This window comes from Anas platyrhynchos, chromosome 5 (assembly GCF_047663525.1).
Source record: "Anas platyrhynchos isolate ZD024472 breed Pekin duck chromosome 5, IASCAAS_PekinDuck_T2T, whole genome shotgun sequence".
In the NCBI taxonomy this organism is placed as follows: domain Eukaryota; kingdom Metazoa; phylum Chordata; class Aves; order Anseriformes; family Anatidae; genus Anas; species Anas platyrhynchos.
Window position 1 is genome coordinate 55,164,730 of NC_092591.1, and position 14,596 is coordinate 55,179,325.

Consider the following 14,596-nt stretch of genomic DNA (forward strand, 5'->3'; position numbering starts at 1 on the left):
TTATGCATTATTAGAGAAAGGTTCAGCTCAGCTTGCATTAGAGCTAGTGGCCGTGACAACTGAACTGTGCCTTCTATAAAGAGCATGTTGATAGAGTTCCATTTCCTTTGTTCACTTCCCTTGTATTTGCTTATTTCTGTTTAGTGACAGACAGTGATATATGAGTTAGTCTTCACAACAGATATTCTTCTATGATAATTTTTTTGTGCTAATCTGTTTGTGCTGATTCTCCTCGCTGATTCTTTTTTACTGTTTTTGAACATAAATAATCATCATACACATGCTGAGTCTTGTAATTGAAGCAGAGCCATAGCTGACTCCCAGACCAGACTTCTAGCATTCAGCCATTGTGCCAACCTTGTTATTCCACTTGGTTTTCAAATGCCACATCATCAAACTGAAAAGCTCACTGTCTCTCTCGTATATTTTTTTTTCCACTTGTAGAGCACGATGAGTGCAGCAGCGGACAGCATAACTGTGATGAGAATGCAATCTGTACTAACACTGTCAGGGGACACAGCTGTACCTGCAAACCCGGATATGTGGGGAATGGGACCATCTGCCGAGGTAAGTCTGTTACTCTAGAAACAACATAAAAGTGGCAGACTCTATTAATATTTTCTGACAGTCCCCTACGTTCTGGTAACTTGTGATGGCTGGATTCTGTCAATGATCCACTGTCTGATTTATCATCTGGCAACTGAAGTATGCATGGAGATGATGGGAATTGATTTGTGCAGAACTTTGGAGCAAAAAAGAAGTATTTCTGGAATGCTAGGAGAAAAGGACTTACCATTTACTGCCGTTGAATACTGTCATTTGAGCTACTATCTTTCAGCTTAAAATTTATGTTCAATGCTTTGGTAGTTGTAGATTGTATGTGCTATCACCTTTAGCTTTGAAAATTTAATCAGATTTGTTTTAAATTAGGGTAATCAACTCATATCCTAATATAATATTGCTGTGCTTTGTCTATTCACAATAGAATACATTTTTTTTTGAACCATTCACAATAGAATACATTTTTTTTGAACCTTACCTTTAAATGTTTATTTTGAAGTTTTCTCTGTGATGTAAAAAAGAAATACCTAGCATCAGCTATGCTTTATGTGAAGTGGTAGGTCATTGACTTAGGAACTTTGGGGGGCTTGTTTCTGTGGAAAAGGACAATCAATGATGTTTTTATAAAGACAGAGCAGTGAATATATTGACCAGTTGGCTTAGAGAGGGCTGTGTCATGAAGGTGCTTCATGAATTCTGCTTCTTGTATATTTATGAATTACCTCGTCTCATGAAAAGCTATTTATTTATTAATTTGGCATGTCTGGTGCTGCATAATTTCTAAATAGAACTGCAATTACAGGAAAACTAACTTTCAAATTTTTGAGATGACAGTTAATGAAATTGAGAAAATTCTGTACTTAGTCTGTAGGCACAAGACGCTAGATATTAATTTTTAGAATGTTATGAATTGGCCAAGGAATCCCCTAAAGGAGTACTAAGATTCATATCATTCTTGTTTCAAGCTAAAGGTCTTCAAGAAGGTTAGCCTGTCAGCTGTTAAAGTAGTATCTACTGATTGCTTTTTGATTTGACTGTCTTCGGGTACTGTCCATCTGCACAACAGCGTCACTCTATTTAAAACTGTAAAATGATTTGCAATGATTTAAAAAGGATCACAAAAAGGTTATGAAAATGATGGCCAAGTTAAACCTTCCATCCATATTGCAGTTCTATCACCTCCTTGGGTGATACCGGGGAGAAATTCATTCTACTACCTTTTACTATATTACAATGAATGCAAATTACACCATACACAAATGTTTTCAGAAAAGTCTGAGTAAACAGCCTGGCTGTGTTCAACTGTGATATTTTAGATTTTTTTGTTTGTTTGTTTGTTTTTTGTTTTCCTGAAGATAATATAACAAGATAAACCTTAAATCATTCTTCTGTGAAACAGGGATGTTAGAATTAGTTCATACAAAACATGTTTTCACAGTGGTTTTCTTCCTTTGCACACCTGATATTGGGTTTAATGTGCTAAAAATTCGAAGTAAAACTCCTGCTTCATGGTCGTTAATCCAGTAATGTTGAAGTAATGAAATTGCATTGGAAAAATGCAATAAAGCTTTATCCTCAAATTTTTGTTGAACTCTGAGTTGTAGTTAAAATACGTAGTTGTTTTTTGTTTGTTTTTGTTTTTTGGTTTGCACAAGCAAATGTACTTATAGTTACCTTTTTGAGACAGTTATACACAAAAACAGAGGAAACAGTATGTTCTTACGTTCTGACTAGCAAGCATAAATTGAGGGGAAAACTGGAGATTACAGGAAAGTGGCTTGCAGTCTAATTATTATATTCACTAGGGATGAGAATAATCTGTCATTACATTGGAATAGTTAGTACTGTTAAGCAGATAATATTAGAATGCTGTTGTGTTTTAGTAAATGGTAAAACTCCACTTAAAGAAGTGGTCTGAGTGTCTCAGACTGTGGTTCTGTGGTCACTTGAGGTTTTCACAGTTTGGGCAGCTAATCTAAGGAACATTTCCATTCTACCCACGGTAACCCCAGGGACACCAGTACTGCCTCTCTTTTGTTGGATTTAGTGGTGATATGTTGTAAGTGAAATTTGGCTAAAAAAAGAAGTAACAACAGAAAAATTACCAAGTACCACGCATCAGTTTCCTCACACAAGTGCTAGACTCAGCACAAGGAAAGAGGTCTGGACATAGCAGGACATCTATAGAGAGTGTATGTTGTCTTTTAGTAATTCTTGGGCTTCATCTTCAAGCAACATATATATATATATTTTTAAATGATATAAGCCAAAGTGATAAACTTAATATAATACCATCTGAAGTTGATAAACATCTATGTTCTACTTAAACCACCTGTAAGGGTTTATATTACAGACATTTACATGCACAAAATGGTTGTTTCAACTGCCACTGAAGTAATATCTCTGTAGTTCTATTAGAAATCTTATTAATATTGTCCAACAACACTGTAAATAGAATAGTGATTTTATGATCAAGAATAGGATTTGCTTTTGTGCCCAATTGTGCAATATATTTAATATCATAGTCTTCACAACGTTATGAAATCAGAATAACACTGTTCTTTGACTTCACTGACTAGTACTTTGATAACATCTTTATAAGAAAACAAAATACTGCTATTTGTGTTTTAGAAAATGTATGCACATTTAAATGAAATTGCATGGTGAAATACTGGTAAATACAATGAAATTACTCTGACAGGCAAATTTATGACATCTGCAATTTTTGTGGAAAGTATGAAGAAATAAAAATGACAAATAATCTCAATGTGAATATTATGATTGCTGTTGATTTAGAAATAAAAACAAAAAAAAAGAAGTGAAGAGGAAAGCAAATAATTTTAAAAAATCTGTAGAATCAGGCTGTCTCCTTTCTTGAGTACAAAAATAAAGGAGGAAGAAATTCTGTGCTTTTCTGTAAAAGTGGTAGACTAGTCTGTGTAATTAAGAAGTGGATTGTGTCAAACTAGATGTGGAAACTGTCATGAGGAAAAGCAGTAGACAAGGGCCTAGTCTAAGACCAAATGCTCTTCTGCTTTAAAATAGATACAGCTATAGTTTAAGTGACATTGACATGGGAAGAGAAGTGAGAATGAACACAAACAAATTTTTATAAATACATAGGTACCAAAACGTAGACAGTAAGATTGTATGAAACAGGAAAACTAAACTTTTCCTATGGATGTACATACATGTATGCTCCCAATTTCAGTGAAAGAAGTGGGCTTTAGCATCTCAGAAAGATAGTGAAATTTTGTGGATAGACTGGGGGGAAAAAAGCAGCTGAGTTGAGATGAAATGGCAATTTCAATGCTGTGCCATCACCGTTAGCAAATTTGACAGAGCACAGGACTCAGCATCAGATAAATTGTCTCAATATTTCTACAGACAATAAAAAGTATTATAAGGAAGCATTTGCTGGAAGAAATTAAAGCACAAAAGGCAGAGGACAAAGGTAAAATGAGGTGAATAGGTATTCTGAATTTACAGATTTATTAAGCTGCTTTTTTTGTATGAAGAAAACTTTGAAAAAAAAATAAAAGAACTAATACTGATGAAGGGAATAGAAGTCATAGGTAGGTAACTCACACCATGCCTATTTACTTGAATTCTATGAATGAATTCATGGATGAGGGTGAAGTTAAGGCCAATTTAGAAGAAGTCACTGAACTTCAGGATAAGACTTAACAGTGCAGTATGAAGGCAATTAACTTATCAGGGCAGAAGGAAAGGTGATCCAAAAAAAAAGAAAAAAAAATTAGCAAATGGATTGTGGTGTGTGTGGGAGGGGGTAAATGGCTACCCGATACGATAGCGTTGTCTGTCAGGATGGGCCACGTAGGAAATTAGTGGTAATGTCTAGATGAAAGAAGAGACTAAGACAATGAGGTTTCTGAGTAACATGTCAGCTGTAGACAATGTTTAGGTGTGAAAGTAAAACTGTGTCATATGTAAAATGAGCAAAACTCAATGTTACGACTCTAGCTGAAGAGCCAGGGATGTTGAATGCACAGATTTATAACAGACTATAGAGGCTCTTGGTCTGTGTATCCTTGCAGTGTTTCTGGGTGAAATCTTGGCAGGAATTGAATCCTGAAGCTTGGAAAATGTATGTAAGGAGAATATTTTTCTGTGCTTTTTGTCTTCTTAAGTTCTAGTTTCAGTTGTGTTTGGTAGCCTTGCATGACATGCTGTAGAAGTGATGTTGTGCAAAGTATAAGTCACCACCAATGTCTTGTTGCAATCAGTTGTTGTCTTGTTTTATACAAAGACACCCAGAAGGACTGTATGAGTCTTGTCCTAGCTCTTGATAGCTTGTTTCAAATCTTGTTTCAGAGTAAGTTCTGCTCCTAGAGGTACTTACCTAGAAACAGAAAAATAGTAGTGGCCTTTTTTTTTTTTTTTTTTTAGTATACTTAGATGGTAAAACACTAGACATTCTCCTGAAATACAGATAAGCTGAATTTGTTAAACCTTTTTTCATGTGTCTCACTAATGCAGAACAACCAGAAGTCTAGTGCTCAAACAAGAGTGGGTATTTTTCATTTTATTTTGGTGTTTTACCTGTTTTGTCTGTGTAACAGACTGTATTTGGTCTGCTATTAATATCTCCTTTAGTGGTTTTTACTGAGATGTAGATTTATTAGAATGATTAAATGGGGTGGATTTAGTTAGTCATAAACCTTAAAGCGCGTGCGATATGACTGATGCCTGGGAAGAGAGACATCAGGTGTTGTGATATAAAAGTCAAAACAATGTTTATTCTAATTAGTATTCAGGTTGTAGAATGGTTAATTTCTGCCAGAGTATGGAATAGGATTTATTCTTCCTGTTCTGTTCCCCTGCAGCATTTCTCAGGAAACAGTCAGGGGATTACAACTCAGTGTATAGCAGAGAGTTAAAAAATCAAGTCATTATTTTAACATGAAAATGTCTCAGTTATTCTAGTTCAATTTGGAAGTCCAAATTAGTGTTAATTGTGCTGCAGTTCTTCCTATATACGTACCTTGGAAGGTGTGTTTTGGAGTGTGGTTGTCACCGATGAACTAATCAGTTCCTTCATGAAAAACTCGCTGTGATGCTGGTATGGAAAAGTGACCAGATTTGAACAGATTTTTTTTGTTTTGTTTTAAGGTAATGGGAATAATTGTATGGAGTCTTTATTCGTAATATATTCAAAAATTTTACTGGTGACTAGAGTACATCAGAGGCTTGAAAATTACTTCTGTCTGGTGTAACTCATTAAGTCGGCCTATTTCACACTGTCTTAATCTCAAACAGTAATTAGATGGTCATATTACTTTTTTTAAAGAATGACAGTCTGAGAGCTGTCTTTCGTTGCAGCTTTCTCCTTTGTTTCCAAGCAGGTACATTTTTAGTAATGTAAATCTTAGCCTAAAATATGCTTAATAACCTGAAATAAGTGCACGTGAAAGAAATGTATGCCTTCCAATGTGTAGGTAGTATGTTGATGGTATAGTAAACAGGTGGCTAAAGACAACTTTTCATCATCTTTTATGAAAAATAGTCGAGAATAGTATGAGAAAGAAAAAAGTCAAAACCAACATCAACAGCAAAAACAAAATAAACAAACAAAAACTAGCCTTATGGGTTATTTGGGTTCTCTGCTTTTTTTTGGTCTCTTTTACATTGACATTACCAAATGCCAGCAATATGAGACTGTCTGATGTGCTGATGTTTTAATATAAAAGCATATCTGATCACTCCAAGGTGACTAACTGCCTCTTAGGTTTATTTAGATTGTATATGGTGTATATGTCTGTCTGTCAGGGGTGGAGTTTAAAGCCCTTAATGGTGCATTGGAACGTGTTCTGAGTAATATGTAGGCCAGCACAGCAGTGGGAAAAAACGAACAGGTCTTTCTGCTTAGCCTCTGGCGTTCATAGTTGCAAGGCTTGGAATGGTTGATATGCCCTCTCAAGGCTTTAAATGCTGTTTTGTTATAATATGTACAAGTGCCATTAAAGAATATGGGAGATTTGACTCATTTTGAGGTTTTGATCTTGGTTCTTTCTTCACTGTCTTGAAATTTGTGCAGTTATACCTAGTATGTAGCATACAAATCACTGCAAGAGCAAATACGCACACTTGCATGTGTTTTGGTGTCACTTGGCACATGCAAGGTACCATGTGAAGTGTAAGACATGGGACAGTCATACTTTTGGGGGAAACATTCTAGATATAACCAATTTAATGATTTTAAAACAATATACAGATATACAGCAGTGAGATCAGAATTCCTATGGAGTATTCATTCTAAAACTAGCAGAACTGAACTAAATCCACTGTACTAAAAAAATGAAAATTTGAAATTTTAACGTAGGAATCTTTGTGGTTTTGTTCATGATTAGTTAGTTATCAATATATTGATAACCAACGTATCCATAACATCTCATTTGTGTATTGGTTTTGAAGTTATATAAACACCCTTTGTAAATTACTAGCCATGTACTTTTACAGCTACTTCACTTCTAATGGTTTTGCTTTGCTTTTGGACTACAATGACTTAAATCAGTTGTGTTGAAATTAAGATTGTTTAGGATATTTTTTCTTTTCCATAAAAGATCATCATCTAGATTTAGTCATGTGAGATTTTGAAATTTGGGCATAATTATTTCTGTATTAAGAGTTAAGCTATGCATATTCACCATTATGCAGTCAAATTTTACAGCCTCTCCAAGGGCAGAACATTTCCTGCTGACGAGATCCTGTTCTGTGTGGGAGATTGTTCAAGATGATTTAGAATGCACATCAGTTATGGAAATAGATAATTTAAAAAGCATGATTAATGCATCTTGTTAGAATCTGGATCCTGATCTCTTTGCTGTCACAGATCGTCTCTCTGCTCTAGATTTATAACTAATGTAAAATGGCTGTCGTACTGATTTGTGTTTGCTGAGTAAGTGGTCCAGTCCAGACCAACTGCTGTATCTGTGTATTGTATCTGTATAAAAGGAAGTAAATCCTGTAGTTATCACATGTGAAATGTTTTAAAAGTTGATCTTACATGTTTGTTTGCTTGTGTGAGTCTAAAGGGCTCAGTAGGCCTACTCCTAAGCATTCGTGAGTGTTCCTAGGTTTATATTCTAGAAATGGAGATTCTGTTGTTGACCTGATTGCCAATTGTCTCTCACTGCTTTGGTTAACATTGGTTCCTCTAGACTCAGCAGTTCAGCATGAAAAGGCAAAAGAATGCCACAAACATGAAATTCTTTGGATTCTCTGTAGGAAACAACCAAGCTGTATTAAAAAAAATATATATATAAAAAAAAAAAAATCTTGCCCAAATGTAAAGTAAGACCATTGCAGGTTTGTTTTGACATCACTGGGATACCTGCATGGCCGCATCAATGGGAAAGGAAGTACTTTTTCACAGAACATATAATCAAATTGCAGAACCCTTGATCACAGGATGGTTAGGAGCCTGGGAGGATTGAAAAAGCTGCATCACATCTCATAACAGATGAGAATCCCAATTGGTGGGTGCTCAGTCTTAGGTTTGAGGAATGTCATGGGGACTCTTTGAAGTGTCACCATATATCTTTGCCATGTTCTTTCCCTTGGCATTCATTATGGGAACATAGAGAGAGGATGCTGGGCTAGGAGGCCCTCTGAAACAACCGGATTGATTTACTGTTATGTTCTCACCAAGATTATTCATAGAACAATGTCTTTTAGATAAAGATGGTATAATTCATTTATTTATACATTTTCAGCTGCACAAAAGGGTTACTGAGATTTTCAAAGGGATCTGTTCCTTACCATAGCAGAGGAATAGACTACGGATGGAAAACTTCTTTCAGCTTCCTATTTTGCTGAATTTCCCACCCTATGGTAAACTAAGGTAAAAACACTGTGATTTGTCAACTGTGACAAATGCAGGCAGTACCTGATCCAGTTTTCAAACTCTGTTTGCAAACTACCAGCCTGTGTTTTTTCCAGCAGAACTATTGAAAGTATTCTAAAAATACCCAAGGAATCAAACCAAAAGAAATGTTGAGACTGCAAGGTCAATCATGTTAAAATTTGGGGGATATTTAATATTTAGGTCACCTATTCAATCTTAAGTCACTCATATCCACTGCAGTAATATGGTCTTTACTGACAAAATCACAGTTTTTTTTTTTTTCTCTGACCTTCTTACTCATTCAGTGCATGGTATAGGCCATCAATAGGTGAAAGGGATGAAGTCCTGAAAGGAGGTACTCAGTCTTTTTGAATGCATTCTCTGGGTCCAAATGGGAGATAGGGACAAGGGGGAGTCTCCAAACAAAGGAACCTCCACCCCCAAAACAAACTAAAACAAACTAAAAATGCAGCACCCAAACTGCCTTTAACTTATTTTAAGAAATAAAATGATTTTTTTTTTTTTTTTTTTTTCTGCAATGCAGCTTCTGGTAGATAGTGCAGGAAAAACTTGATAACAAATGGCTTATTTGATCGTGTTTCTGAAAACGGTGTCTTAGAGTCAGGAGAACTTGCATGGCAATGCGTGTGGATTTTGCTTTCTTTGTTTGCATGAGTTACGCTGGTTGGCCTACTAGTTCTGGAGGTTGCATTTATTTGTTTAGCACTGGAAATGGCAAATCTGGAAGCTATGTAGGCTGTCTGATGGGATAATTTGCATATTTCTGTCTGAAACGATTCTTCAGTTTGCAACTGTTTCACAGTGGTGCTGGTATTTTAGCCTCTGCAACATGCTGAAAAGTTGAGGCACCCCTGTGTGTGTATAGAGTTCTTATCTAAAGTGTTCACCGATAAAAATAATAAATGTGGCTATGCTAAGTGAGCATATGCTAAGCACAAGACTAATGACAAGCTTAAACAGTACACTGCGAATGGTACCTGAAAGAAATGTTGCAGTGAAAAAGAATCTATTCCAGAACCTACTAAAAAAATAAAAATAAGAGTGGTGGTTTGAAGATTGTATCATCAAAATGAATTATTGGGTGAATTCAGTACATGAACTACAAGAAGAATGTGAAGTAAAATAGCTTAGAACACATTAAGTGCAGAGGGAATTAGAAGTTAAAGTAAACCGAGAAGAGGTGGGAATTGAAGGGGTCTTGCTTTTCAACATGATTTAAAAGTCAGTTGTCCAAGAGTGAAAATGAACAATTTGTATGTCATAGAAACTAGGAGTTTCTCTTTAGGTATTCCTGAAGGGGCAGAGCTGCGTGACCTATGTTATTATTCCACTGATAAATACTCAAGCATCTTAATGTGTCACCTTGATGGTGCTTGCGGTTTTCTCTCTTTTTTCAATTGTGTGCTTAACGACGGGAATTGTCAGGCTGGATTTTTGAAGCTAAACTTCAAAACTGACTGTTTATTTGAAGGCTACATGGTGCACAGGCATATCAAGCAGGGCTTGAAATTTTAAAATGATGTAAAATTCACAAATATACCTTTTTTTTTTTTTTTAAATTAAAGCAGTACAAGTCCATATCTTTGTGCATGCCTATCTTATCCATCTTTCTCTGTAGCCTGTTAATTATGTTGTAGCCTCAAGGGTGTAATATGTGTATGCCTCGCATAGACTATGGGATGCATTTGCTGCTACTGATGAACAGACTGGATGACTGTTCTCAACTGTCACTTGTACTATTAAAATGTATCGAAACCATTCCCTTGAGCATATGATTTCTGTGCCTGATGGCTTTGCGAAGGAGCTGCTGTGAGTGGAAAGCCCTGGGATGGAATAAAATGGCAGTTGGGTGTGGAGCTATAGGAATGCGTGCAGAGCTTAAATAGGCAATATCCATTCCCCTGCATTAATTATAATGGTTTACGGATGCTCATTAATATGCCACTTTTATTACTGAGACACATGGTTGCGCTGCTTTCCTGACACCTATTATTTCCTCCCTCTGAACAGAACAAAGGAAACAATAGTCGCCTGACATTGCCATGACATATGTTATTTCCCAATAAAAGACTGAGGTAGTCAAATCAGTCCTGCATGCGCAACACAGTATTCCCTTAGCCTTAGGAGAGAGGCAAGTGAGAAAATTCTTAATGTGGTAATTTTAGACCTGACTGGGCAAGGTATGTGTCTAACTGAAAGTAAGCAATTGATTCCAGTGAGACTACTTATGCAATTAGGTGCTTAAGTTTTTACTTCAGTGCCAAATATGTTTTGCTGTGCTTATGTCACTTGGGTTAGGATGAGCACAGACAGTAAGCTGTGGATATCAAGTGGAGGTTGAATTTGTCATATCTGAAGAATAGCTGACCAGCCAAACCCACCTATTGCTCATCTTGGAATCCTCAACAAACAGAGTGAGCTTATACTTCTACTTAATAGTAATGTTCATTCAAGATTCATTAGAAGCAGTACTTAACATTATGTTAAAAAATAATGTTTCTGTAGAAATTTAATCAGTCGGTGTAAGGTTATAAGATAAAAAGACTTAGAAACTAATTTTCAGTGACATCACAGGACGTAGTTGGAGCCAAAATAAAAATGAGTGGGAATCTGCGAGTAGTTGCTAATGGTTATTGGCCAAGTGATTCTGAGGGCTCCATTATTTGTTTATTCTTTTACTGCTATAGAAGCTCTGAAATTCAGAAATAGCTCAGGTGGCAAGGTCTGATCCACTGAGTATTTGTAGCCGTTGCTTTAAAAGTTTATCAGGTGAAAGAAAATAAGTGAAAAAGCACCTGCACACAGCATAATAGAGGACAGGTGATAGATACCTTCTGGCCACTTGATACAACCACCGGCACAGGGAGTTGTGTAACCTTGCATTTGCTTTCCTGCTCCTGTGTTTCCCACATGCCTAATTCTGGAATGAGAGGGATGAGGACAGGAAAACCTCCTCTCTCACTTCCTTTGCTGCCGTGTCTTTTTCTTAAAAGAAATGGAGCTGTGCTTTTCATTTATTCCAGTGAAGGGGTGAGTTAACCTTCTCCTCACCCCGCCCTCCACCACCTTCCAGGCAAGTACTTCATCAGCAGAGCACTCTGCAGGATGTGGGTGATGGCATGTCCCCTTGCCTTGCTTTGCATGGCCCTGGGTGGGTTTTGTATGGAGGCTCTTTGTGGAAATTGGGGCTTTTTGTGGGATGCCCTGGTGTGCTCTTAGGTGCTTGGGCATGAGGATGGTGAGGTTGGGAGTCCCTCATGACCTGAGGGAGCTTGATTTCTGTTTGTTCCAGCTGACAGCACCTGGTTCTGTGCCGAAGGTTTATGCCTTGTCTCAAGGTTTCTGTGCAAAAGGTAGGTGCCTGTCTAATGGGGCTCAGTGGGTAGGATGATGAGAAGAGCCAAAGAAGAGCACTGAATGGCATTTTTAGATGTCCTAACTGAAATTGTGTCCATACTGTGTTTGAGGCATACGAGTGCTTTTTACAATCTTTTCCTTTGTGCTTTTCTGTTCAACTCTGTTTTTATGGTTCTTGTTGGTCTGAATGTCTTCTTGGGAGAGTTACACCTAGGGATACAATAAATTACACCTAATGCATGAAATCAGATACATGAAAACAATTTTAATTAACTGATACTGATAAAGGTAGATGTTAGAAATTTGCAAGCAGTGTTTCCTCATGCTGAGTGCTTAAAACTGAAGATTGTACATTAAACAGAAGCATGATGCACCTCTAGAAGTATATCAGGTACTTTTACGATGCGTTTCTAAGCCCTGAACTGTGATTTTTATATAGGCTTGAAAATCTTTTATATCACTGTATTCTGGCAGTCACTGAGAAATATGCAGGCCTTCAATGCAAATAAACTGCTGTAGAATGAAACTGAGCTTGAAGTAAGCAAACTTGGCATACTGTATTTGCATCTGAATATGGTTACCTAATTCTTATTTAAATCTTAATGTTCTTTTGACCTGATAAGCCCTGTCAACTATGCCTCCTAGGTTATACCAGACAGGTCCAGTCAGGCTCACATCTGTTCTAGGCAGGCATTCTAGGCACATGTTAATGAAATAATATGTAAAATGACATAGTTTGTTCTTGCCTTGAATACATTTGACAGATATTTCAAACTACAGGTATCATGAGAAGAAGCATCTTCACTAGATTTTTTTTTAATGCCATCTAAAGAACGGATGCACTCTTGAGACACTTAGTAGTGTTTATTTGTAACACACTGCAGTGCTGAAATGCTCCACAAGACCAATTGCCCTTAAGTGTCATAGGCTGCATTTGTGTGTCTCATACTGGTGACTTCAACAGACTGCAAAGGCAACATTTATCTCCGCTTAGCTGAGCCACTTAAACACTTCTCTCACCCACAGACTGCCTGCAGTCCGAGGATGAGAATACTTCTAATTTAAGGGAAATTATTTTAACCCTGCAGTTGGTACACACTAGTTTATAAAATGTGCTGTAGATAGAGGATGCGTAAGTCGGTGTCTACTGAGTCAGTTATTCACATTTACGTGGACGGTGACATTTGTTCGTGAGGACTGTTGAACACACAGTCAGAGGCTTTAACACAGCCTTTTCAGCGTGTGCAGTGATAGATGGCTGTAGATGTAAAAACGCAGGAGGAAAGTTGAAACTTTCATGCAGTGATATTGCAATTCCACTTAGAGTTAGGAAAAGGCAAAGACCGAGAGCATCTCCGTATCGTGCAGCGGAGCATGGCCCAGTATTGCTGCCAGCCCTGACTGCTGTGGTAGGCAGAGCGTGCAAAGGGCGCGGGTGCAGAAGGCTGGGGACTGTCTGAGCCCCAGGCTTGGCGGGCACTGCCAAGCTCCAGCGGTGCGCTCCGAGCCAAGGATGGCACTGCTTTGCTGCCTCTAGCATCGTACCTTGTTGCCTGCTCAGTGCTACCTTAGGTATCTCTGCACTGTTGTGAAAAGTACATTTTTAATTTGTGCTTAGTAACCTCAAGCCATGTTAATATTTTTTGTCATGATTCCAGTATTATTTGTATGTAATTAAAATGCTCATATAATTACAAGAGTTCCTGTTTAACCCAGCCTACTGCCTTTTCACTGAAGTCCCTGGTTAGGTAACCACATTTATTCAGTCATGTTAGGTATTTCTTGTTAAACTATAATAATTTGAGGAGTCTTCCTGTAAGTCAGGTGAGACTTTTGTATGAATGTATGGTAATTATATTGGTGATGGACCATATAAAAGTATCTTCTGCTAGCCCTGTATTTGCATTTCACTAGTGATGTTGATTAGCTGGCATGAAATCTTTTTTTATTGCATTGCTTCAAGGATGCACAGAAATGACTGTTAGGTATATAACAACATGATCTTGTGAAACAACACAGACCTTGTAAGTTTGAGCCACCACAAAGCTCAATGTGACTTTTGTTTTCCAAGCCAAAAATCAGTGCAGACGTGGAAGGTTCAAATCTCACCCTCAACATTTACAGGTATTGTGTGTTTTAATCTCAGGTGTCCAGTTAAACAATGCTGATGGAAGCATTTCTGCAACATAATTGCAGCGTTCTTGTGATGTTTGAATTGTGACTGCTGGGTTGCCAAAATATGGTTTTATTGCAGATTTGTTTCTTCAAAAATGTGTGTTAGAAGCCAGAATGTGTACTGTTAAATGCAATGTAGGAAATCAAACTACATTTCAGTGTAGGATAGCAATAATTTGTTGAGCTGGTCAATTACTTTCAAACCAGTGAGAATTACATAAATCAAAAAGTTAACTGGCTTCTTTTGACATGACGCTGTTTTCTTTGTGCTGTTAAAGACATACCTAGATCAATTTTTAAGGTGTTGAGCAGCTATCGTGGCATGTATCACTTTGAAAAGGGAATTGATACAGCTTCCACTTTGTCTATTGGTATAAGAATAAATCACAAAATGGTCTGCCTGCAAGTCTGTAAGCTCAATACTGCAGTGCTGTTGCACCGAGTCGTGTGTGATTGTGACAGCAATTATTTGGATCTTGTGACAAGGTAACATAACGATTTTTTTTGTTTGCTTGTTTTGGCTGTGACATTTCATTTGCAACGTCGTATAGATTTGATTTATTGATAACATTCTATGGAATTTCTGTGTTAGAAGAAATTTTCTGAAACTGACAC

At 37.1% G+C, this 14,596-nt stretch overlaps 1 protein-coding gene across 4 annotated transcripts in view; it reads left to right on the forward strand.

Moving 5' to 3' along the window:
• NELL1 (neural EGFL like 1) overlaps window positions 1-14,596 on the forward strand; it is a 284,792-nt gene that overhangs the window by 177,580 nt on the left and 92,616 nt on the right. For all 4 annotated transcript variants that reach the window (XM_013102879.5, XM_027458303.3, XM_027458304.3 and 1 more), the window contains exon 14: window positions 445-567. In XM_013102879.5, coding sequence (XP_012958333.2) covers window positions 445-567 — 123 coding nt within the window. The remainder of the gene's footprint in view (window positions 1-444; window positions 568-14,596) is intronic.